This window comes from Squalius cephalus (genome assembly GCF_949319135.1).
Source record: "Squalius cephalus genome assembly, chromosome: 22".
In the NCBI taxonomy this organism is placed as follows: domain Eukaryota; kingdom Metazoa; phylum Chordata; class Actinopteri; order Cypriniformes; family Leuciscidae; genus Squalius; species Squalius cephalus.
Window position 1 is genome coordinate 24,416,672 of NC_137143.1, and position 25,069 is coordinate 24,441,740.

At 38.9% G+C, this 25,069-nt stretch overlaps 2 protein-coding genes across 4 annotated transcripts in view; one reads left to right on the top strand and one right to left on the bottom strand.

Annotated features, from left to right (window-relative positions):
• Nucleotides 1–25,069, bottom strand: part of arhgef10la (Rho guanine nucleotide exchange factor (GEF) 10-like a) — a 121,098-nt gene that overhangs the window by 83,985 nt on the left and 12,044 nt on the right. Inside the window, exons 4-14 of one of the 3 annotated variants that reach the window (XM_079856641.1) lie at nt 19,571–19,663; nt 18,863–19,020; nt 15,873–15,962; nt 15,004–15,131; nt 13,016–13,099; nt 10,435–10,543; nt 9,501–9,604; nt 7,665–7,742; nt 5,434–5,613; nt 3,271–3,387; nt 1,848–1,940 (exon numbers count right to left, since the gene is read on the bottom strand). In XM_079856641.1, coding sequence (XP_079712767.1) covers nt 1,848–1,940; nt 3,271–3,387; nt 5,434–5,613; nt 7,665–7,742; nt 9,501–9,604; nt 10,435–10,543; nt 13,016–13,099; nt 15,004–15,131; nt 15,873–15,962; nt 18,863–19,020; nt 19,571–19,663 — 1,234 coding nt within the window. The remainder of the gene's footprint in view (nt 1–1,847; nt 1,941–3,270; nt 3,388–5,433; nt 5,614–7,664; nt 7,743–9,500; nt 9,605–10,434; nt 10,544–13,015; nt 13,100–15,003; nt 15,132–15,872; nt 15,963–18,862; nt 19,021–19,570; nt 19,664–25,069) is intronic. The other 2 variants (XM_079856643.1, XM_079856642.1) reach the window with 2 other exon arrangements.
• On the top strand, nt 20,480–24,957 carry LOC307149968 (uncharacterized protein). The gene is made up of 3 exons (XM_079856640.1): nt 20,480–20,540; nt 20,617–20,663; nt 20,741–24,957. Exons 1-3 carry the CDS (start codon nt 20,527–20,529, stop codon nt 24,745–24,747), a joined length of 4,068 nt encoding a protein of 1,355 aa, XP_079712766.1. The 5' UTR covers nt 20,480–20,526; the 3' UTR covers nt 24,748–24,957.

The window sequence follows — 25,069 nt, forward strand, 5'->3', positions numbered from 1 at the left end:
TTCAGTAACAATATCCAAACATACTTAAAACAAGAACAATTTACTAATAATGAGATTTTATAGACAATATAGTATCTTGATTTTAACGTTTTCTTTATTTTCACAGGGATTTTTATTTATTTTTTAGTTTAGTTTGAAGCATAATTCATATGCACTTAATATTCAGTACAAAATAGTGTCAGGTTTGATGTCACCAATGTCAAACGCCACTGTTTTTTTTTATTTTATTTACTACTTAAAAATTACTTAAAAGCACAAACGTCACTATTTTATGACACTTTTATGGTGTTTATTTTGGCCCTTTTAAAGTAAGTTTAACATACCAGCCATACTGTATGGAAAAGGGCAGATTAGACATTCTGCTTAACATCTCTTTTCATGTTTCAAATAAAATGTGTCCCTTTGTGGTTGATTTAGGCCACTAAAAATAGAAAGCAGATAAAAGAAAGCTCTCAGCCTGTCATCAGATCTTGTTCTGTTTAATGTGTGATTAAACACAGCTACTCTAAAGTCAGAGCATTGAAGAAAAAAAAATCGTATTCACATTCATAACTTATCAATCAAAATTCACAGATAATCGATGCCTACTGAGGTATGAAATGAAGTGCCACAGCTCCTCTCGCATGGGAAAGTTCAGCACTGACTTCCTCGCTTGCTCCTTGTCCGTAGAAACGAACAAAAGTGAAGGAAGGACATGAGAGAAAGCAAAACGGTGGTGCAAACAGTTTGGCAATGGAAATATGGTAAATTCATGACATATCACTGTCATCTGAGACCCACTGGCTTAAGATATTTCTGAAATAGATCTAGATAATTCTCTGACATTTTAGCATGTAAGTTGTGTGTGTGTGACAGATTGGATATTAGAAATGTTTTTGTTTTTTGTTTTTTTAAATAAATTACAATATAATTTACTCCGCCGCATGTCTTCCAAACCCATTTGACTTTGGGACACAAGTGGAGAAATGTAGAAACATGCAATGACCGTTCATTTTTATATGCTGAAAACTATTGGGGAATAATTTGTCAAGTTTCAAAATGAATTCGTGAATTCCATATGGCTTATATGGCTTCAGAATATTTGGAATATAGTGCACAAATCATTGACACTTTTGTGATGTTTCATTTTTGCACTATAGACCTTATGTAGCCCCGCCCCTTTTCAGCGCTGCGCTCGTTGTCTTTTGACTTCCGGTCTGTATTTTCACAGCGATTCTGCGTGTTTATTAATGAACGGCTCGTTTTAAAATCTTCCCGGTTGACTGAGATTTGTTAAGTCATCTGCTTTAAACATTACAGCCCTCATGATAACTTTCGTTAACATTACATTAAGTAAATCCACTTCAAAAGCTAATTACTCCGGGACAGCAGCGCGAAATATAAAGAGCGACCGCAAAAACGGAAGTTAAAAGACAATATTCTAAAGATGGCGGCGCCCTTGTTTCTCTGGCGCATAAGGTCTATAGTACATGGAAAATAGTGACAAGTATATTATATTTTTAAAAAAAAATTATTTGGGGTTTCACAGAAGAACATTTTGGGGTAAACTACCCCTTTTATTCAAGCAAAGTTCATGCTTGTTTTTGGTTTATTCATGTTCTCTATATAAACATCAGACATTTGAGTCCATGGTACACACCCAATGCCAAGTCATGGCTGGCCGTGAGTCATGGGGAGAGTAAACTATTGAGACAATAGCCTGCCAGAAGAACTGGCATGGTCTTAGCCAGTCATTCAGTTTCTAATAAACTTGCATGGCAACTAATTTCCAGTTACTTGAAGGAGCATGTCCCCTCCAGTACTCTGAACAACGGCACTGTGTGAACAGTTTATGGATAAATACTGACCTGCAGGAGGAGTATGAACTGAGGAAAACGCTGAATAGGCTTCACCATCAGACCATAGAGGGTTATGCGGTCAATGCTGGATGCCTGCTTCTTCTGCAAAAGTAAGAACAAATGCCCATTGAGAGAAAATCATAGAAAAAGAAAAGGGTAGATAATGTGGAAGGTCATTTCCACATACAGAGCAGAAGAATCTTGACACTCAAGGGAGTCAGAGAGGTGGGTAGAGGTTAGCATTATACTATTGATTCTTTCGTGCCTGCTAGCAGACTGTGGCGGTCATTAGACTGCGCACTGTCAGAGAGTAGGTGTACTTGAAAGCCCTCCAGCAGGTTTCAAAGCAGGGATATTAGACTACGGTCAACTGTGTATTTGTCGAGTTCAGCTGCTTTTACAGATGTTAAAGATTGCAGTCAGAGTGAAAATTTGTTGTCATGACAACACCACACACATATTTTGTGTTTTATGTAACTTTAAAGAACAGATAACCTCAATCTCATATTTAAAAGGCAGAATATTTTGACAACACTTAGAGATATGATATATCCAGCATTAGAGTACAAGTGGCTTGCCTGAAATGATCCAATCGAAAGATGTTTTCACTCTCAGACTAACCTCGAAGCTATTAAAATTAATGTCCAATGACTTCTCGTGTTTATAATTACTCTTTGTGACTAATTTTTCAGGTAAAATGTGGAAAAATCTTTGACAAAGGTCAAATTACTTGAGAAGCAACACTGCATTAGATTTTAAGACTTTTTTGGAGAATGAATCGTTAATAAAAAACTTTCTATACTGTTTTTAAACTTTTTTATATGAAAAAAAGCTGCCATTGCAGAAAGACAAAATAAAGTGAGTGTGATCCAAACATCACTGACATCCATTGACTTTCACAGAATCCGGGCACAAATTGTAAAAAACATATTTGTTATGTTCCGCAGAAGAAAAAATGGCCACACTTCACAATAAGGTTCATTAGTTAACCTTAGTTAACATGAACTAGGCTATAATAATGAACAATACTTCTTCAGCACATAGTTAATATTAATTTCAACATTTACTAATACGTTATTAAAATCAAAGGTGGTATTTGTTAACTTTAGTTAATGCACCGTTAACTACCATGCACAAACAATGAACAGCTGTATTTTTTATTAACTAACACTAACAAAGATGAATAAATACTGTAACAAATGTATTGCTCATTGTTAGGTAATGCATTAACTAATGTTAACTAATGAACCTTATTGTGAAATGTTATCGAAAAAATTGAAATTTTTTCAACAAGAGAACACATACTTCCCAATATAATTTGTTGCAGTGCAAAAGGGAAAATTACAGGAAAGAAGTCAATAATCCATACAGCAGCACAGCTCAGCAATGGACAGAGGTGATTTAGAGCTATTGGCAGCATATCAGCTCTTACCTTGAGGAACTCCAGAAATGCTGGTTTAGACATGCAGGCTTTCTTAATGAGGGCCATGGCATTGGTGAAGTTATTGACGTAATCACTATATACATCTAGCACCATGGACTTCGAGAACTATGGGGAATGCAGAGAGAAGATTGTTTAGATAAATCACATTTCACTTGGTTTTATGTTCATTTTCTGCATTGTTTCAGCATCTCTCAATATGTACAGTTCCTCCTTCGGAGCTGAGACTGCTCTTAAATTTTGCTGTTGTGGCGGGCAGGCCACTCTATAGGTGATTAAAGGGCAAAGGGATGGAAGTAAACAGTAATTTTAGTGTGGTATTTATGCAGTGCAGCAGCACTGTTTGCCATCTCAGGGACCTAAACATCTTTGACAGTCCATTACTGCCGGGTGTTTTAGAGCAGGCAAAATGGCAGCCATCCATTCGCTCTGCTTTGATTGAAGCTGAACAGACCTGCTGACAGCAGCAGTGCTCGCAGAACTTGGAGAGGACATTAACGAGCCACAAATAGACGTTAACCCCTGTCAAACTGTACCTTCCCTCTGGGGCCGCCAAGTACGGCAGGAAATGATACACATGGGTAAAGATGTTATTATCAACAAACACACATACAGGGCAAATTCACGAAACAGTTGAAGCACTTTGCAGCGTGCAGCGTGCAGTAGCTATTTAACTGAATTTTATTAATAAGAGGTGTCTGTATACGTTTTCTGTTTATCATGGCAAAATAATGTCATAACCAAGCATGCACAGAGCGGATAAGTACAATTTCTGCATTTTAAAAAAAATATTTGGGTATTTTCTTTGTGCCATTACCTGATTTGCATAATAAATCTGGTGCTGAAACAACAAAGACAATGCATGCAAATAAATTATGCTATCTGTATCTGCAGTTCAACCTTAGCAAATGTGCCACACAGTGTGTACATATGTACTCAATAACAGAAACAAATTGTAAACTGATGCAATATGATGTGTGTCATGTGGTTTGTAGGTCTATTTTCTGCTTTTCAAGGCACAGCAGTGCAACTTCAGCTGTAAGTGTTCTCTCTATGGTACTGCATTGTGCTCCAGGGACATTACAAAGACCAATAGTGCTATGCAATAAAAGCAGGTCAGAGGGGCCAAACGCACTCTTTTAACAGAAGAATAATGAGAGCAGCTTATGAATGCTGCCTGTGAGGAGGGTCACTACAGAAACCTCATTCATTAGTCCACTGGACACCCTGCAGCCCAATGGTGCCAGCATGCTTGCTTTGCTAAGAGACAGCCATCCTCACTTATAGTAATTGGCTATGCTTTTTAAGTAAACTGAGCACTGTTAGTACCTGAAATACAGCTTGCCAGCAGAGAAGCAGAACAGCAGACAATGCTCAGTTTGTCACGGGTTGTTGCAGGCAAAGGAGAGATTTGAAGCAAGGATCTAGCAGTCTTTATTAAACAACTAAAAAGTTCTGGATTGGAGATCGATGACACCCGGATAATGGGAGTGGACTGGGGGGAGACTACCGATCTTTGATGTTGTCCTCTTCTGCTTCACCAATGGTAAAGGAGGATCCACTCTGCCACAGTACATACTATGTACTGGGCCAGAGTAAAGGTGTTTTCTCCAGCTTCAACAGGGAATCATCCAGCCCACTCCAGTGACAGACCTTGTGAGTGCCGTCGTTTCAGGACACCTGATAACTAAACTCCAGTAACTCCTCTACATAATCTTCAAAAAAAAAGTAGCTGGTCCTCCAGGTATATGGTGGGTGCTGTTAGATCCATTATGAGAGTCTGTTATTCTGTCACGGGTTGTTCCAGGCAAAGGAGAGATTTGAGGCATGGATCTAAATTCTGCAGTCTTTACTAAACAAAACTAAAAACTGTAGAACGTAGGAGAACAGGAAACACACAGCAGTAAAGCAAACCAACCTTAACATTGACAATATCGGTCAATGAACTGAACTATATGCACACAGAGTACAAAACAAGAAATTAAACTAGAAACAGGTGAACGTAATTAACTGGAAACCAAATCAGTAACTTTGGAGACAAATGACATGGGTACTGACTCAGTGAATGAGCTAAACTCAAAGACCACAGACAAAACGTGACAGTGTTCAAAAGTTTAGTTTAGAAGTCAATCATTTAAGCGTTTTCGTACTCACTGAAGCAACAAACAGGTCCCCAATCTTTTCACAAGATTCCCATTCGGCCACCCGAGATGCCAGGGCAATCTGGAACATGGAGTGGCACTGCATGATCTCCCACAGACGGAAAAAAATGGGCCGGATCTTCCTGACACTGAGGATCCGAGGCTCGGCCTCCATCAGAGGTCGCTGGTATTCCTAAAGGATCATGGGAAATGGAGACATTTCTTATGTATGTTATTACTAAAACATTTTTATATTTATACAGGAGGAATAATTCATTTACAGCTCTGACTTGCTTCACCTTGACAAGGGAGGGAGATTAAAAATGTGCTGAATTAATCTTAACAGTGAGGTGAAAAAAAAAAATCACTGCAAGTCTCACTATGCATTATCCATTTAATTCATTTGAATACAAGATTCAAAATGTCCAATTTGCGTATATGAATATATCTTTTAAATAATGCATATATTTGACAGAGGTGGGAACAACCAAATCAAGTCAGTAGCTCACATCAAGCAAGTCCAGTCAAGTCCTATTTATTTTTCCCTTAGAAATTATTAACTTTAATTATACATGTAAAATAATAATACATTTTTCTTCTAAATAATAAATAATTTCTAAATAAAAATTAAAAAATTAATAAATAAATAAATAAATTAATAAATAAATAATAAATAATTTCTTATAATACTCATTTATAATTATTATAATAACAATAACGCTATAAGAAGAAAAATGTTGAAGGTAAAATCACTTGAAGGTGAATGCATCAGTCTTGTTTAACTTTGCTTTTATTTTTTCTATGATTTATCACCTGACAGTGACAAATTAACTTTCCCATTAAAATACATGCATCATCTTAGAGGTGGCATAAATGCATTTATACTGCAACTACAACTGCATAAAACATATTATGAGATTAATGTTTTAAATAACTTCTCTCACACTTTATAAGACCTAAAATGTCAAAGAAGAAAAAACAACAAAGGTTTACAATCACAGACAGTGGGTTTGTAAAAGTTAACAATTTAAATTTTGGGGTGAACTACCTGTTAATTCTCCCATTGAAATTGGCTTCGACTGTCTTGCCACATTATCAAATTCAAATTGTGCTCTGCTAAATGTTTGATAGGTTTGATAGGTTTGATTTCCTTAAATTGCAAAACAAGCTAGTGATGTCTATAGATAAACTCCAAGACTTAATCTTTAAAAACAAAGACACTTTGCTAGTTAGACTGTGGACACAATAGATTTTTCATGGCTGCTTTCTATCCTATCCTGGAGTCTCCAGCACTAATGAATTATCGACAAAGAGAAATAAGACAAAGGATGAGGCAATGGAACTATTTCTTTTTCTAAAGATGTGTCTGACTGCCCACAACAGCAGTACTAAACTTAATTATGCAGACCCCCATCCCCCTGCTTTTGGGCAACTTTACCTGATCTAACCACCCTAGACCATGTCTAGCATGCTATTAAGAGAGCAGGAATTGTAAAATACACCCGACAGAGCTTTGATTTGACAACAAAGCTTGGAGATAGATCCTGAATGACTAGATTTCATAGAGCGTAAACCTGTCATTGATCAGTGATTCAATTTTATACTCTGCCTGTGCCTTCAAAGGAGTGTGATAACAAATGCTTTTCTCTCCTCCACTAGCTGAGATCAGAATTATGTGTAATGAAACTTCACACTGCGAAAACCCACCAGACCTGCATGCTTCCATTTAAAGGAATGTGAATGTGAACACAAATTCAGTATTAAAGACAATGTATAGACTTATCTTTTGTTTGAAGGCTTTGAATAGCTGGACTTTCACATTAAGATGGAGCCTTGACATTATTTGTAACCCTTCCAAAGACTTTTGTTGTGCAATCATAAGAGTTATTTAACCATTTTAAGATAAAAGTAGCAACATTTAATGTTTTAATGTATGCGAAACAAGCATTTTCAGAAACACTTAACATGGCAATAATATTTAGCATTTAACTACTTTTCTGCATTTATTTGAGTATGAATTTATTTGACATATCAAAGCACTGAGTTTCAGTTTGATCTTAGTACGCTGAAAATAAAAAGACACCCAAGACCTACCAAAGTTCTCAAAACTTTCTGTTATGTGAAAACATTTTGTCACTCTACTGAATCTATCAAAAGTGTCTTTTTTTCTTTCTTTCTTTTTTATTTCACCAACACAGCTGTTCTTGGAACAGATGCAATGGCATGTGAAATCATCCATTTTACCTGTAGGATCCGTTTAAGAGAGTCCAGGTAACTCCTCTCACTCTGCACAATGGAGCTCAAAATGTGGCGTCGGACAATCTGTGGATGAGATGAAAAACATTCATAGTAAGTAGGACACCAGAGAAATCAAATATTATTTATATTATCAAATAATATTTTGTAACACTATATCCCCTGGTTTCACAGACAGGGCTTAAGACTAGTCCTAGACTAAAATGTAAGTCTGAGCTGTTTCCACTGAAATAAACTTGCACTGACTGATCTTAAAAATATATCAGTGCCTTTTTAGTTTTAAGATGCACATCGGTAATGTTTTTTTCTAAGCATGTTTATAAAAATTACTTATATGTCCTAATTGATCTATGGTCTAATCCTGGCTTAGTCTAAGCCCTGTCTGTGAAACCGGGCCTAAATGTGTTTGAGTGCATCACTTTTGATCATTATGATGTGCACTTGCTGAATAAAAGTATTAATTTCTTTAAACTACAGTGTATATTTATATAATTACACATCAGTGTATCTTTAATACAATATTTATATTTATTAAAACAATAAATATACCAGGTCTCTAACTGCGACTAAATGGTCGCATTTTGCAAACTTTTTTCCTGCCGGTGCAACTACTTTTTGTTAGAGGTCATCCTGGTGCCACTAAAAATTTGTTAAACTGATAAACGCTGCCATTTCTGTTGCATATGAGAAACATTAAACAGAAAACGCTGCAAAAGCAGAACGAGCGCTACCCATTTGAACCAGAAAATTTAGATTTTACCCCATAAAAATGAGGGTGTTACAATTTTTACAGATTTTTATTATTAAAATAAATTAATTTACATCCACATCTCAAGCTACAGCTACTGTCAACTCAAATTACTGTCATATGTGCAGTTTCAAGAAACAAAATATGTAATTATAATAATAAATTATTTTGGTGATACATAGGGGTGGGGGATATGACCAAAATCTTATATCACGATATGAGTTATTTTATTTCACGAGAATGATATTTATCATAGTATAATTATTTTTGCTTAAAATAAAGTTATGATATAAAAAAAAATTATACCACTGAAATTCCATAAATGTCATCTCCAATTTAAAAAAACGAATACCAGCCTAACATAATTTGTCTTTAAAAAGCTCACTGAAGACATGTTAAGTCAGTGAAAAAAATCATAACAAAGGGCCTCATTCATGAAACGTATGTAAATATATGAGTAAATTCTATACAGTATGTTAATGAATTCCAATCATTCGTAAATAAGGGTGTGCATGCACGCTCGTTCAAAATTAGCATAGTCTTCGCCTACGAATGACAACTATGTAAATTACATGTCCAGGAATGCTGTGGAATCTTCTGGACTACCTTCTCAGGTTTGGCTCCAGTACTTTGCATGAATGCAAATGAGACAAACTGGCCATATGCCTAAAACGTTCAATTAATGTGTGTCCGCCAAAGCACTTATAGCCAGCTAAAAAAATAACAGATGCTCTTCTGAAAACAGCCAGCATGTCAAGAGAGCACCCTGCAGAAGCCAAACAGTTGATGGGCCCTACTGACTTCCATAGTATTTTTTTCCCCCCCATACTATGGAAGTCAATGTGGTCCATCAACTGTTTAGTTACCCATATTTTTCAAATATCTTCTTTTGTGTTCAGCAGAAGAAAGACATTAATTCAATGCATTATGATTACAATGGCATAGCTGTATGACTTTGAATAGAAAACACACTTTACTACTAAAATGAGTTTCCTCAAATGTGTGTACCACATATACATACTATGTACATACTCAATTTAAAATATTTGTATAGAAATAAATACATATACATGCACCTGTTGGCTGCTAAGCCCATCTGGCATTGGTCCCAGTTGTGCAGGTGGGTGTTTTGCCTCTGATACCATTACATCCAGATACCCTGTATCATCCTCAGTGTCATCTGTCAGGATACACACAAAAAAAAAAACATTCAAATATATATCCCTGCGAAGCTAAGAATACAAATTCACCTATTATTTCAACTCAGAAGAGATGCTCAAACAGAAAAAAAGAACATACAAACTTAGTAAGGAACAGGGTGTTCTAAGCCACATCCCAAGCATTCTTTCACTCGACGGTAACAAAAGAAAACCCTCCTGCATTCAATGTTGCACCTTTTCCCAAAGGCTTAAAATCTTCACACAAGTTTTTGCAGGCTCTCTAAATGATAAAAGAAATTATAACAGAACCTCCAAATCAAATGTTTAGCACTATACGCAGTGTGGTATGTCGTTTAAAGTGGTGTTTCAATAGGCATCACACCAGTCTCCACTTCCAAATAGTAATTTTCCCATTGTGCAGAAGGGCATTATGGGGACCAATCCCAGCCAATTTTCCTGTGCATCAAATGTCCTCATCAGCTCATATGCCTACCATTTTATATCAAAGACCCAGTCTGATTTATAATACTTTCCTGCTTCATGACAAATATATCACATAATTGTGTTTTTCAGGCTCTTCCTCCAGGAGTCAATTCTCTACTTAAAAGCAGAATATAAGAGAGCATTCCATCAACCTTTTCTATCGCATCTGACTCTGTGGCTGTCAGATCATATGCCATCTCTAAAGAGGTCTAACTTAATTCAATGAACAGACCCGTTTCTTTGAGGGAGAACAAGATGCATTAGAAATGTATAATTGCCTCTTTCCTGAATGGGATTCTATCAAAGGAAAAGTGGACAGGATGAGTGCTTGAAAGAAGATAAATTCTCAAAAATATTCTTAGATTACCTGAGTGGTCCTTTTTATGTAGGAATGAAACTCTCCTCATCACAGCGATTTTAGTCTTCTCCAGGCCATCTTTCGTTCCGCTACGTGCCGCCCGCATCAGCTGATGGACCTGCAAAGGGACCAGAGGGGAACAGAAAATCACAGGCAGTCCAGCTGGCGTTTCTCTATAACCAGTGACGTTGTACACCCTTATAGAAAAAGGTTGACCATCTCAAGCCCTCGAGCGTAAACAGCCATGCTTGGGTTTGCCTGCCATTTGTGAGGCACCAGTTCAGTGCAGCATGGCGGCAGTTGGGTGTGTGCTTAAGGGTCTGCTTCAATGGCCACAAGCCACAAGATCCTAAGTGTGTGAGAGAACATCAAGCAACAGAGATATTTTTAAATTTGAAAAAAGGAAGCAGACAGCCCATCTTCGAAAGCAGGTCATTAATGGAGAGCATGTGGAAATGTCTTGCTTAAACCACATGAGAGATGTTTACTTCATATATACACACACAAGTGTGCCCATATCCCACCCTCATACAGATTAAATTAGAGATTAGAAGCTGAATCAAAAAATGTTATTATAGTGGAAGCGATTTAGTGGTTTGTTTACAACAGAATAAAAGAAAGTGAGAATGATACAGAGAGGGACTTTCAACGCAAAAGGAAAGGCAGAGGGTTCCAAATTGACAATAAGTGCCTTGGAAAGTGGACTTGTGATAGATATGTGACTGTTAAAGTGGTAAGTAGAAACACACTACTGTTCAGAAGTTTGGGGTTAGTAGATTTTTCACACATGCACACCAAGGCTGCATTTCTTTGATCAAAAATAAAGTAAAAGCAGTAGAATTGTGGAATATTATTGCAATTGAAAATATAATATATAATTTTCTATTTAAATATATTTTAAAATATAATTTATTCCTGTGATGGCAAAGCTGAACTTTGAGCATCATTACTCCAGTCTTGTGTCACTTAATCCTTCAGAAATCATTCTAATATTCTGATTTGGTGCTCAAAAACATCTCTCTTACTATAAATGTTAAAAACAGTTGTGCTGCTAAACATTTTAGTGGAAACCACGCTACATTTTTTTCCCCAGATTCTTTGATGAACAGAAAATTTTATATTAGATTTTTTTTTTTTACTTTTGTGTCTTTAGTGCCACATTTGATTAAAAGGCCCCGATATACTCACTTCCAAAGTTATTTTTCGTTCGTCGCTTAGGGGTAAAAAGAAATGTGAAATACGTGAGCAGTGGTATACTGTTAGAGAAAATCCTGACGCCGCCCACAATGCTGAGAGCGGCGTTTAGATGAATATGTTCTGTGCACTTTCTTTTCAATAACAAAATAAAGCACACAACAAAAATGACAGCGATGAGAATACAGTAGTTAAGAGCTCTTGCACAAGCTCTCTTTCAATTAGAATTAAAACATTTTCTACTATAAAGCGGCTCTCCAGTGCGTTCATGTTTTTACTCGTGGACATCCGACCTCGAGGGACTGAACAGAAGAACAGTCAGAGCACACCTACCTATTATGTAATCACCATGGACCAATGATAGTTCAAGGGTGTTTACCAACTAGAGCGAAATTTTCCGGAAAGTTCGCATTGGTAAGCTGTTTTGAACCCCCGAAATGAACACAAAACGAACTTCATTTTGGCCTGATTTTGCTCGAAATGACGTCACACTAGTTCACTCTTCAATTGAAGTATATCGGGGCCTTGATGAATGGAAGCTTGTTTCCGCCACTGAATAAAAATTTAAAAAAGGTAATTGCGAGTTTATATCGCGCAATTCTGACTTTATAACTCGCAATAACAACTTTATATCTTGCAATATAAATAAAGCTAAATAGTCACAATTTTATTTTTTATTGTATTATTCTGTGGCGGAAACATGCTTCCAAATGCATCTTTGCTGAAAAAGGTATCAATTTCTTTATATATATAAAAAAAAATCTTACCCCAAATGTTTGCATGGTATTATACAGTATATATACTGTAAATCAATCTATTATTTGTCATTTTATATTTCAATAGTAAAATATATTATATTAAATTATATTACAATTTGTTTTTTAAATGTATTTTTTTTATATAAATACACAGTGTAGACAACACCTATCTGCACAACTTGAATTCATATGAAAAAACTCTTATCAAGTGCAGTGAACATCTACAGGTATTTCCAGCTGTGTTTGTAGAGATCAGTGAACACTCCATACAAACCCTGTGATTTAAAACACAGATAAAAAAGAGAGACAGAAAAGCAAGACAGGGACAGACAACTCAAATGAAGAATGAAGACTTACCCTGCTGAAAAAGAGACTAGCATATTGCTGTGCTTTGGATGCTGGTCCTAAGCATTGGAGGCTGGGATGTCACAGTGCCACTGCCACCAGGCTTTTTTAATACATTTGTCTAGTGAACAGTATGGCTGTGTTGGTCAATTCATACTAGTCTTTTCAGCAGGGAAAAGTGAGAAAGAGAAGATGTAATCTTGAACACAGGTGACTGTGATCGCCTCTATTGACAGCTCTGAGCTAGTACACCCCCCTGAAGCCCATTCTTCCCCACACGTGCTTAAGTGTACCTGATGTCTTCCCCCCAGTCTCATGGCTAGCTCCTGTTTGGTCCTGGTGTAACGTTCTCTCAGTCGTCGCACATCGGGGGAGAGCTACGGATATCGTCACGGCAACAACACAGGCCATGGGTGACAGCGCATTAACATGGTAACATGGGGAAGAGGAAGGAACGAAGGGGTAAGCATAAAGGTGAGGGAAACTAAGAGATGAGGGCAAGGCAAAATCAGGATCAACCACAAAAGCATATGCAAGATGACTAGCACAAGAGACGTGGCTTAAATTTTAAGTCAAAGCAGCATGGGATAGACAGAAGAAGATGCAATTATGACAGCATGTACACCCTCGCTAATGCGAATCTCAGACAAGCACCTCCTTATTTCCAAAACAAAGCCACAGGCTGTGTCCAGCAGAAAGGTAGGAAGTCATCTCGTCCTAAAACATCCAGTCAAATAAGATGCCTTCGTCTGATCTGTTTTCCAAGGATGCATCTATAATGCATTCACTGCTTCTGATATTCCTGAATCCTTTGAGTGCAGTTTCGCGATTAGTGGAAAGAATCAATATCGTGTCTGATGGAAAATTTTCGAAAAGCATTCGAAAAATTTCAGAGGAATATAATTTATTTTTTTAAATAAGTTACACCATTCAAAGGTTTGGGGTTGGTAAGATTTTGTAGTGTAATGCTTTGTGTACATAAGAAATAAGTCAATAAAATGCCTTGTTTCTTATGCACACCAAAGAAAAAAAAAAGAAATATTATTACAATTTAAGATAACTATTTTCTATGTTAATATATTTTAAAATGTAATTTATTCATGTGATGGTAAAGATGAATTTGCAGCAGCCATTACATTAGACTTCAGTGTCACATGATCCTTCAGAAATCATTCAACTGCTGGGTTGTGTTAACCCAATTTTGGGTAAAATATGGTCTCACCCAACGTTGGGTTAAAAAATGCAATTTAAAAATGGACAAATTGCATTTTGGACAAAATCAAAAATGGACAAAAATGCAATTTAAAAATGGACAAATTGCATTGGTTACATTAAAAATGTAAACCAACGGCTGGGTTTGTCCATTTTTAAATTGAATTTTTAACCCAACGTTGGGTGAGACCATATTTGACCCAAAATTGGGTTAACACAACCCAGCAGTTTTTAGAGTGTAATATGCCTGCTCAGGAAACATACCTTTTATTATTATTAATGTTGAAAACAGTTATGCTGCATTATATATATATATATATATATATATATATATATATATATATATATATATATATATATATATATATATATTATATTATATTTATTTATTTATTTATTTATAATTCAATTTAGTTTTATTCTTAACAAGCCCACTATAAAAACTTTTGACACCTTTCGAAAGAAAGCCATTCCATTCCAATTATAAAAGCACTGAAAAAAGCAGGGGGAACAACTGGTTAAACTGAGCTCAAATCACTGTGGTATTAGACTCAGCAATCTAATTCTTGCTTATCGCGAGTCGTCTGGCAGCAGGAATCTTATGGAGCCTAATTCGGCGGAGGTAAAGGTGAGTCTGGCCATGGGAAATTGGTTTCTGAGGGATTGCCGCCTGGGCAAAGTGTTTTCCATACCAGTGTGACCTCATGAACGTGTAAGGGCAGATAACACAGTGCACACAGAATTCAAATTTGCAGCAATATAGAGCAGTGTAAAAGTGTGTCAGTCACGCCCCTGCTCCAGTAGCGATTAGGCAAGTGCTGGCCAACACTGCGCTCTTGTGGTGGCAAAGCAAACCTTCACCATCAAAGTAACACAAGAACCTGCATCTCAAATAAATTATCAAAATACATACCAATCAATCAGCCTGCAACCTTGGGGGGTTTAAATCTTTTTAAGGACCTTTGTGGTTTATCATTATGAGGAATGTGGAAATGTGTCTGAAGATAAATCAGATGTTTGGAAGGATGTAATTATTGCAGTTGTGGGGAATCTATTAACACACACGCACCTTGCTACGGGTTGGCGCCCTCTCAGAGTCGGACTGCTCATCATAGCTTTCAAACTCACTTGAGCTCCAGCCATTTTTGGGCCCTTGCAAGCCCTCCTCTTTTTGAACGTCCTCATAGATCAAGTCAGCTGACACACAAAGCAATGCAGGTTTCAGTACAGTCCTGTTAATACTGTAGGTCTTCTGACAATGACATGCTGATACAAAGAAACATCTACCTAACATAACACATAAAAATCACACATATGCTAGAAGGGTGTTTCTTCAACTATGGGCACTTTTGGCCCATGTGGACTTTGTGAAATTGTTTTTTAACCTTATCATATAGCAAATGTAATTTCCACCATATCTCAAATGATACATTATGTTTAACATTGTGTTAAACATTATTTTCAATTTTTTTCTTTGTCAAATATCTAATTTTATTTCAAGCATGATATATTAACTGGTGAACAAGTACACTAACTTTATTAGGGGCAAAATTTTTGGTTTTGATGGAAATGGCGACATCTGTTGGTTGTAATTGGTGTAAAAACAGATATAAATCATTTTAAATGGTTTATCATCATTTGTAAATGTATATTTTATGACGAATTTTCATATTCTAAGACCGTTTGTCAGGATCTGAAAGAGTAAAACTATAAAATGTATTTGAACAGTAGAAAGATAAGATATAAAATTATAGTAAAAAGGTTCCAAAACAGTTTTATATCACAAAGAGGAAAAATCTTAAATGTGAATCTGTTATTTTAACCAACCTGCATAAAATTGCTTGCCTTGAAGTTGAAGAAACACCCACACGCGCAACATTAAAACACTGGAACTGAGAGATCTATACGCTGAATGACAGACACAAACACATGACTGACCTTCTCCTGAGGACAAATCTTCACAGGGTACATCATCATAGATCACCTCCAGACCGGCCGTCTGGTGTTCAGACTCACTAGAGGCATCACCTGCAAAGAAAAAAAAAAGAAAAAAAAAAAATTCAAGCAATAGTCTGTGACGTAGCTATATCAGAGTGAAACGGGACTTGATTTTGATTAGAGATTACTAGGGCACATGAATTAAATAATAATATTAATAATAATAATAATGTGCACAGATAAAACCTTTATAATAAATACTCCAATACTCCATAAAAACAGAATAGTCAATTTTGATTTCATGGTGACTTTAAGAAAATGGAAGCTTAAATTCTGTGAGTGCATTTGTTTGTGCTTATATATATATGCTTAAGAATTTTTATGGACACTCCCTTGACAGAAAATACAGAACAGAGCATCAAACAAAAAAAATCACAGTGTTAAGCAACAAACATATGCTCATATGATTACTTCTTGTGAGTTTTATGCAATTTCTGTGCTACTTCTGTGATCACATTTACACTGTATTCCCAAACTGTAGTGCTCCATTCAACATCAATAAAAACAAGTTAACAAAACTGAACTTGGCGGGCCACATTGATTTTTTCTTTTAAAAGATTATTTGTCCAGAAAAAAATATTTTTAAACTTACCCAAGCACTGTTTTCAATTGATCAGACATGAAGTGAACTATGAAGAAAACCTGTGCTAAAGCCAGGTCAAACAGCAGAAAGCTGTCGCAATGTTTAATGTTGGTACGATTATACTACGAAAGGACGTGACCTTATCTGGCACCACATCAGAAAACCCAACACAACTTCCAATCGGACAGGAAACAGCCATTATGTTCACACACCACAAATGTTAGTAATTTTTAGTGGCATTTACCAATTTGGAATGGAGAAAAAAACTGGAAGATGTGCATTTTAAAACTAAGCACACTTCTGACTGTGCAAATACACTTAATATTCAGCAATGTTATTGATTTGACTGAACTGATACAGTTATAAATGATTTTCAGTAGAGATGCACCGATATGAAATTTCTCAGCCGATACCCGATTACTCAGAATGATATCGGCCGCTGCCGATAGTTTGGTTTCACTATAGTGTTCCAAATAAGAGGGTTATCTTTATAGTTTATAGCATTATTTGGAACTGGAAGAGATTCTTTTTATAGAATAATAGCTCTGTTGTTCATTTTAACCTCTAATATATTAGAGGTTAAAATGAACAACAGAGCTATTATATTCAAATTTATTTTCAGATATATAATATTTGCACTCAAATAAAAGCTTAAATGTTTGTATACAACTCAGTTACACACATGAGGTAGTTTTCATAAGCAATTGTCTTCATGGCAAATTTATTCTATATAATTAACAGTACATAAGCTACTCTCTAAAGCTAACAAACGGATGACTTTCTAAAGTAACGTTAAATGCAACATAAGTGATATTGTACACAAACTGTTTTATTGGCATCTTTCCGTGGTTGAAACACTGATTGAGCGAATAGCCTACATGAGACATGATCCGGATTTCGGTAAGTTGTAGGCTACTGTATCTTTCAACTTACCTTCTGATATTCATGCATGTTTTTCTAGATATAATTTGTATCAAAGTGGAGGAATAGCCTCGGGCTCCGCGCTGCTGCTTGAACTGAGGCGCTACAGCGATCTGTCACGTCACATTTAAGAGCGTCAAAAACGCCATTTATTGTTTGCATTTCGTGATAAAATGGACAGAATTTGAGAGATGACACTTTGTTTCTTTTTAGAAGTAACAAAGCACAAATCTATTTGCGATTATTGGATGAGAGGCGCCCTTCAAAAAAAAAAAAAAAATATATATATATATATATTGTTTAGTAGCTAGGCCTAATAGGGACAAACTGCAGATCTGGCAACCCTGGCTGGAACTACGGGTGATTCATAGGGTCAAATAGAGCCTGCTTTTATGTAGCTGTTTTTCGTTGTTGTCATTAACTTGCCCTAACTAACTCAACACGAGATATTTTCTTCACATACAGTGTGAGTTGCAGTCAGTCGTATTTTACCGCACCCTTTTGATTGACAGGATATAATCGGCACTGCTGTTTTTAAACAATCAATTGCTTTTATCGATGAAAATAATTGCTTTTGTCGGTGCATCTCTAATTTTCAGGTTTTGTTCAAGGTAATTAAAGCAACAGATTTTCAATAACGGAAGAATATGTAACAGTAGCCTATGGTATTTGGGTTAAAAAGCACCCCTGCTGTTGGGGCAAAAGGCACAATATTTAACATGATAAAAATAGATGGCTGACTTCATTCAGATGGTAGCCTATACCGTATATTAAGTCGGGTATCCACTTCACCAAAATAAAAATATTCACCAAATTTATAATAAAACCATAATATAAACATAAAAAAAAGTTATTAATTATATCATATAATAAAATGTAATATGTATTTGTTACTACTCTAAAGCTATAATAATTTATTATGGGATCTCATTCAATGCTTTCAGAATCTTTACTTTTTAAAGTAATTTAGTTTTTAATAAACATTATAATGACAGTATATTTACTGAACAAAAATGAATACTTTTATTTATCAAAATAAACCGAAAATAGTACAAACTTTGCTAAAGTGATTGTTTTGAACAAGTATTAACTTTATTACATTATAACAAACTACATTATTAAAAACATATTATTTTAGCTGAAGTACTTTGTGACTTTTGATGCTGGTGAGCACTTTATCCCGCATGTGGGGTAAAAAGGCCCACCTTATAAATTTATACGATTTTTAAACAAACAATCCACCTTTATGATTTATTTTAACACAAAATCTGTTGCTCCGTCAATGTTCAATAAAAACATATTTTTCTGCAACCAACCATATGGGAGTATTGAAAAGCACATAATTGTTAAGGTGTGCCTTAATCCCCATTGTACCCTACTTTATATAAACGCTATAGCTGTAATACATTTGATTTTTGTCTCTTACCTTCGGCATTTTGTGCTGGGCTGTGTCTGCTATTCTCTGTTTCTGTGTTAGTTTTAATAGAGCATGTTTCCCTCTCGGTCTTCTTCACCACAGTGCAAGTCTGGTCTTCCTCTTCATTTAAGTCCTCTGGTGCAGCAGAGTCTGTGAAAGCTTGATCTCTGGAACATTCCCCAAAAATAGAGCCATATTATTGCTGACCTCAAGATCACTGATACTGAGATCAGCTGAGATCAGCTCAAGCCTAAGACTGGGTGGTGGGTGGTAGGAGAAGGGAAAGTGTTCAGATGCCATCAGCCTCATATAATCAGTATTACAAAAGGCACTTTTTTCCCCATTATGAATGCTACAGTGTTTTGTGTAAAAAAGGGAAGTGTTTGGTTGCTTAGGATGCATCATCCTTTGGACTGCTCCTTTTTGTTGATGTTCAGCATTGCAAACGACGGACGGCAGTTTGAGTATCCTTCCATTAGCTGTGCACTAAGCTTCCAGGTTATGCCAAGTTCACAGTGAACGATTTTAAGACCGATTTTCACTCGCCAACAGGTTTTGGGAGATAGCCAACAAATGCCCGAAATCATAGGCAAATCTGTGCTCGTTCACGTGAATGACAATCACACAGTGTGAATTATCAAAGACGCGACCTGAGACAATCGCTGACGAGTCGCTGACCAGCAGCAACAGCAGCACACTGCAAAATTATTTATTTACCTCTTTACTCTCTTTGCAGAACACACAATGCTTGCTCCCCGCGTCTCCCCAACCATTTCCTCCTGCATAATATTTTTGTTCTTCTCCTTTTCGCTGCAAATCAGCACAGAGGCAATTTAGATCGCAAGCTCCATAATGCACATTTGACAAAATGAGGATTCTAAATTTTCCATATTTTAATGTGTTTTCCACACATTGCATGCTTTGCATTGCATTGCATCCAGTACTTTCAGACCCTTTTCTCCATGTTCTGCTTTTTCTTTCAAATTTCTCAGTATAGGGATTTCTTGCACAACTCCGAATATCAAATGCACATTCTGATCAGACAGCATATAATCAATACTTTAAAATGGCTGTATACCATGAGTGAGTTTATGAAAGTTGATGGGTGGTTTTTGGAAAGTATGAGCTTAAAGAATATGTGTGCTTTTCTCATCTCTACTCACAATTTCTTTTGTAAAGCAATTTGGATCCACTGGATTTATTTCCGTTAAATTAGGATTCTTTTTTTACAGTGTATTCACACAGGAATAAAATACTGAATGCAGTACAAACTGAGTCAGATGCTGAAATAGCAGCAGCACGTCTATGTAAACTGCTGACACACACCCCACCAATGGAAAAGGCTATTGATAGCTCTAATCTGCAGCAGTATTGACAACTTCATGGTGGAAACATTAATTCAGCAGACAATAACAGAGAATAAGCTTAAGAGGGTCTCCTAATGGCACCAAACAAATATCACTTACCATAATGTGAAAATGGTGACACCTGAAACTAATAACGAGCCAGTTCCTGCAACAACTGATTGGTCTAAGACAATAATCTATTAAACTGTGATTGGTGATCGTGATTGGTGAGTCAGGCACTATAAAAAGACGAGTTCAGTAAAAATTCTACATAATTAAAAGTTGGTGAGTTGAGGGTAGTTTTGGCTGGATAGGGGTTATACCACTATGCAAGTCTTAAAGTATGTTGTTTTAGTTTAATATATCTGTTTGTTAGTTACATTTTCTACCAGTTGCTAAAAATAATTTTTGTTTCAGCTTTTCTTTGGTAATACTAAGCCTTGTTCATGGCAGTATTGTGATTGGTAAGTTTATCCAGCTGAATTAGGCAAATTAATTGTCAACACTATTTTAATGATGCCCTTTTGTCTTTTTATTGTAGTTTATGGCTATAGCTCTATAACCAATGGAAGCTATCCTGGATATTATAGCCCTGAAGCAGATGTTAAGCTACAAAGTTTCTACAGCTGGTATAACCCAGATGTTGCAGGACCAATCAGGCCCCTGGGTTTCAAGAACCTTTATAGTACTGCAGTTAAGGGTGGATATGACACTGGAAGTCATAGTTCACGGATTGGCTCTTCAGGTGGTCCAGTGACAAGTGGAAAACCTGGTTCTCATTCTGATACTAGAAGCCAGAATCTGGGATCTCAAGTTGCTTCAGCTGTAAGTGGGAGTCTTGATTATGGCTCTATTGGTAGTGCAGTGAGTATGGGCATGATGCCATTGAAGCAAAGCAGTGATTCTGTTCCCAAGCCAGTACAGGTAGTTTCCCAAATTCCACTGCAAACCAGCAACGAGCGTATGGCAAACCCCATCATTCAACAGCTAGTGCAGGCAATCTCCCAGCCCAGTGTCCAACAACCAGAACAAGCCAGCTACCAGCCTGTGGGTCAGCCCAGTGACCCACAATCAGGACAAGCCAGCTACCAGCCTGTGGGTCAGCACAGTGGGCCGCAGCCAATACAAACCAGCTACCAGTCTGTGGACAAGCCCAGTGTCCAACAACCAGCACAAGCCGACTGCCAGCGTGTGGCCCAGCCCAGTGTCCAACAACCAACACAGTCTGGTTACCAGTCTGGGACTCAGCCCAGTGGCTTGACCCTCTTCAAGCCCAAAAAAGGTAGATTTCAATTTGGCTCCCTGGTCTTTCCTGGTACCAGGCCACTCCAGAAACCTAGTTTTAGCTCTGTAGTTCAGTCCAATAAACAACAACCAGCACAAGCAAGCTACCAGCTTGTGAGCCAGCCCAGTGGGTCACAACCAGCAAAAAACAGCTACCAGCCTGTGAGCCAGCCCAGTGGGCCAGAACAAGTGAGCCAGCCCAGTGGGCCACAGCTAGAACAAGCCAGCTACCAGCCTGTGGGCCAGCCCAGTAGACCACAACGAGTGAGCCAGCCCAGTGGGCCACAACTAGAACAAGCCAGCTACCAGCCTGTGAGCCAGCCCAGTGGGCCACAGCTAGAACAAGCCAGCTACCAGCCTGTGGGCCAGCCCAGTAGACCACAACGAGTGAGCCAGCCCAGTGGGCCACAGCTAGAACAAGCCAGCTACCAGCCTGTGGGCCAGCCCAGTAGACCACAACGAGTGAGCCAGCCCAGTGGGCCACAACTAGAACAAGCCAGCTACCAGCCTATGAGCCAGCCCAGTGGGCCACAACTAGAACAAGCCAGCTACCAGCCTGTGGGCCAGCCCAGTAGACCACAACGAGTGAGCCAGCCCAGTGGGCCACAACTAGAACAAGCCAGCTACCAGCCTGTGAGCCAGCCCAGTGGGCCACAACAAGTGAGCCAGCCCAGTGGGCCACAGCTAGAACAAGCCAGCTACCAGCCTGTGGGCCAGCCCAGTAGACCACAACGAGTGAGCCAGCCCAGTGGGCCACAACTAGAACAAGCCAGCTACCAGCCTATGAGCCAGCCCAGTGGGCCACAACTAGAACAAGCCAGCTACACGCCTGTGAGCCATCCCAGTGGGCAACAACCAGCACAAGCCGGTTACCAGTCTGTGGGTCAGCCCAGTGGGCCTCAACTAGTACAAGCCAGCTACCAGTCTGGAACTCAGCCCAGTGGCTTGACCCTCTTCAAGCCCCCAAAAAATAGTTTTCAATTTGGCTCCCTGGTATTTTCTGGTACCAGGCCACTACTGAAACCTAGTTTTAGCTCTGTGGTTCAATCCAATAACCAACAACCAGAACAAGCCAGCTACCCATCTGTGAGCCAGCCCAGTGGGCCACAAACAGAACAAGCTAGTTTCCAGCCCAGTGAGCTCCAGCCAGTACAAGCCAGCTACCAATTTGTGGCCCAGCCTGTTGACCAACAACCAGCACAAGCCAGCTACCAGTCTGTCGGACAGTCCAGTGGGCCACTACCAGAACAAGCCAGCTACCAGCCTGTGAGCCAGCCCAGTTTGCCACAAGAAGTAAGCCAGCCCAGTGGGCCACAACTAGAACAAGCCAGCTACCAGCCTGTGAGCCAGCCCAGTGGGCGACAACTAGAACAAGCCAGCTACAAGCCTGTGAGCAATCCCAGTGGGCAACAACCAGCACAAGCCGGTTACCAGTCTGTGGGTCAGCTCAGTGGGCCTCAACTAGTGCAAGCCAGCTATCAGGCTGGAACTCAGCCCAGTGGCTTGACTCTCTTCAAGCCCAAAAAAGGTAGATTTCAATATGGCTCTCTGGTCTCTTCTGGTACCAGGCCACTCCAGAAACCTAGTTTTAGCTCTGTAGTTCAGCCCAATAACCAACAAGCCAGCTACCAGTCTGTGGACCAGTTCAGTGGGTTGCAACCAGTACAAACCAGCTACCCATCTGTGAGCCAGCCCAGTGGGCCACAAACAGAACAAGCTAGTTTCCAGCCCAGTGAGGTCCAACCAGTACAAGCCAGCTACCAATTTGTGGCCCAGCCTGTTGACCAACAACCAGCACAAGCCAGCTACCAGTCTGGGACTCAGCCCAGTGGCATGACCCTCTTCAAGCCCAATAATGGTATGTTTCAACTTGGCTCCCTAGTCTTTTCTGGTAATAGGCCACTCCAGAATCCTAGTTTTAGCTCTGTAGTTAAGTCCAGTAACCAACAACCAGCACAAGCCAGCTACCAGCCTGTCAGTGAGGCCAGTGTGCCAGAACAAGCCAGCTACCAGTCTGTGGCTCAGTTCAGTGTCCAACAATCAGGACATGCCAGCTACCAGCCTTTGGGCCAGCCCAGTGGGCTGCAACCAGAACAAGTCAGCTACCAATCTGTGGTTCGGCCAAGTGGGCCACAACCAGAACAGGTCCGCTACCAGTCCGTGGGGCAGTTTACTGGGCCACAACCAGAACAAGCCAGTTACCAATCTGTGGGTCAGCCAAGTGGGCAACAACAGAAACAAGCCTGCAACCAGTCTGTGACCCAGCCCAGTGGTCCACAACTAGAACAAGTCAGCTTCCAGTCTGTGGCCCAGCCTGCTGACCAACAACTAGCACAAGCTGGCTACCAGTCTGTGGGTCAGTCCAGTGGGCTGCCACCAGAACAAGCCAGCTACCATTCAGTAGTCCAGGATAGTGGACAAACTGTTTTCCAGCCAGTGACATCTCAAGGGGGACAACTTTTTCAGATTGGGTCCAAGCTTTATTCATGCCAGCAGTTTGCATCACAGCCCAGTTACCAGCTTGCAGCACAACCAGGACAGACTAGGTATCATCCTCTATCCAGACCTAGTTCTCCATACTTAACTCGGCATACCGAGTCTATTGTACAGCCCAGTTACCTGGCCTCAATGAAGCTTGGGCAGCCTACCTATGAGTCTGTGGTGCAACCTGTCAACCAATTCCCTCCCAGACCACTGCAGTCCACATTCCAGTCTCTTTTCAGACCAGCTCAGCTGTCTGAACAGCCTAGCTACCAGGTCCTAGTGCCTCCAAGCTTCTTGCCTCTTGCTATGGCTGGACCATCCAGTTATGGTTCTGTATCTCAGCCCAGTGGTCAGCCTTCGTGGCAACTGCACCAGCCTGGCTTCCAGCCTCTGGCCAAGCCAGGGCAAATGGTTTATCAGCCCCTAGTGAAACCTGTACAATCCAGCTACAGACCCTCAAGCAAGCTGGAAAATCTCAGCTACCAGCCTCAAATCCTGCCTAGCCACCAGTCTCTAGGTCAGTCCAGCTACAATTACCTTGCCATGCCAGTGCAATCTAGGTACCAGGCACTGTCAAGTTCTGAGACTGTTTCTCAGTCTGGAGACCAGACAACTTCCATAGCAGGGCAGTCAGATTCCCAGCCTAAAATGCTGATGAGCAACCAGGCTTTAGCTCAGTCTGGCTACTCTTCCACAGCCATACCAGTGCGGTCTAGATACAAGCCCCAGGTACAGTCAAGTTATGAGACAATCTCAGAGCCTGGATTCCAGACCTCTTAAATGCCTGGGCAATCGAGTTGCCAATCTGTATCCAGATCAAGTTCCGCACCCCAGCAGTCTTTGTTTCAAGCTTTGAGTCTGTTGCAGTCAGTACAACCTGGACTTCAGTTTCCAGCACAGTGGAATTACCAGTCTGTCAAAGAGCTCATAACCTGTTCAACGTAGGCCACATTCATCTCAGAGCAGGTTCAGGCTGTTGTAATGGGTGTTTTTTTTTGTTTTTGTTTTTTTTTTTTTGCTCTTTCCTATTTTTGGCTGATGTTTTAATAAAATATCATAAGCAAATGCCTGTTGTTTGAAGTGAAATCTAATTTTGTAACTT

Bases quoted from the DNA above. Each gene is read 5' to 3' on its own strand.
- LOC307149968 (XM_079856640.1), top strand. The intron at 20,664-20,740 runs GTAAGTTTATCC...TTTTTATTGTAG, and splicing joins TCATGGCAGTATTGTGATTG to TTTATGGCTATAGCTCTATA.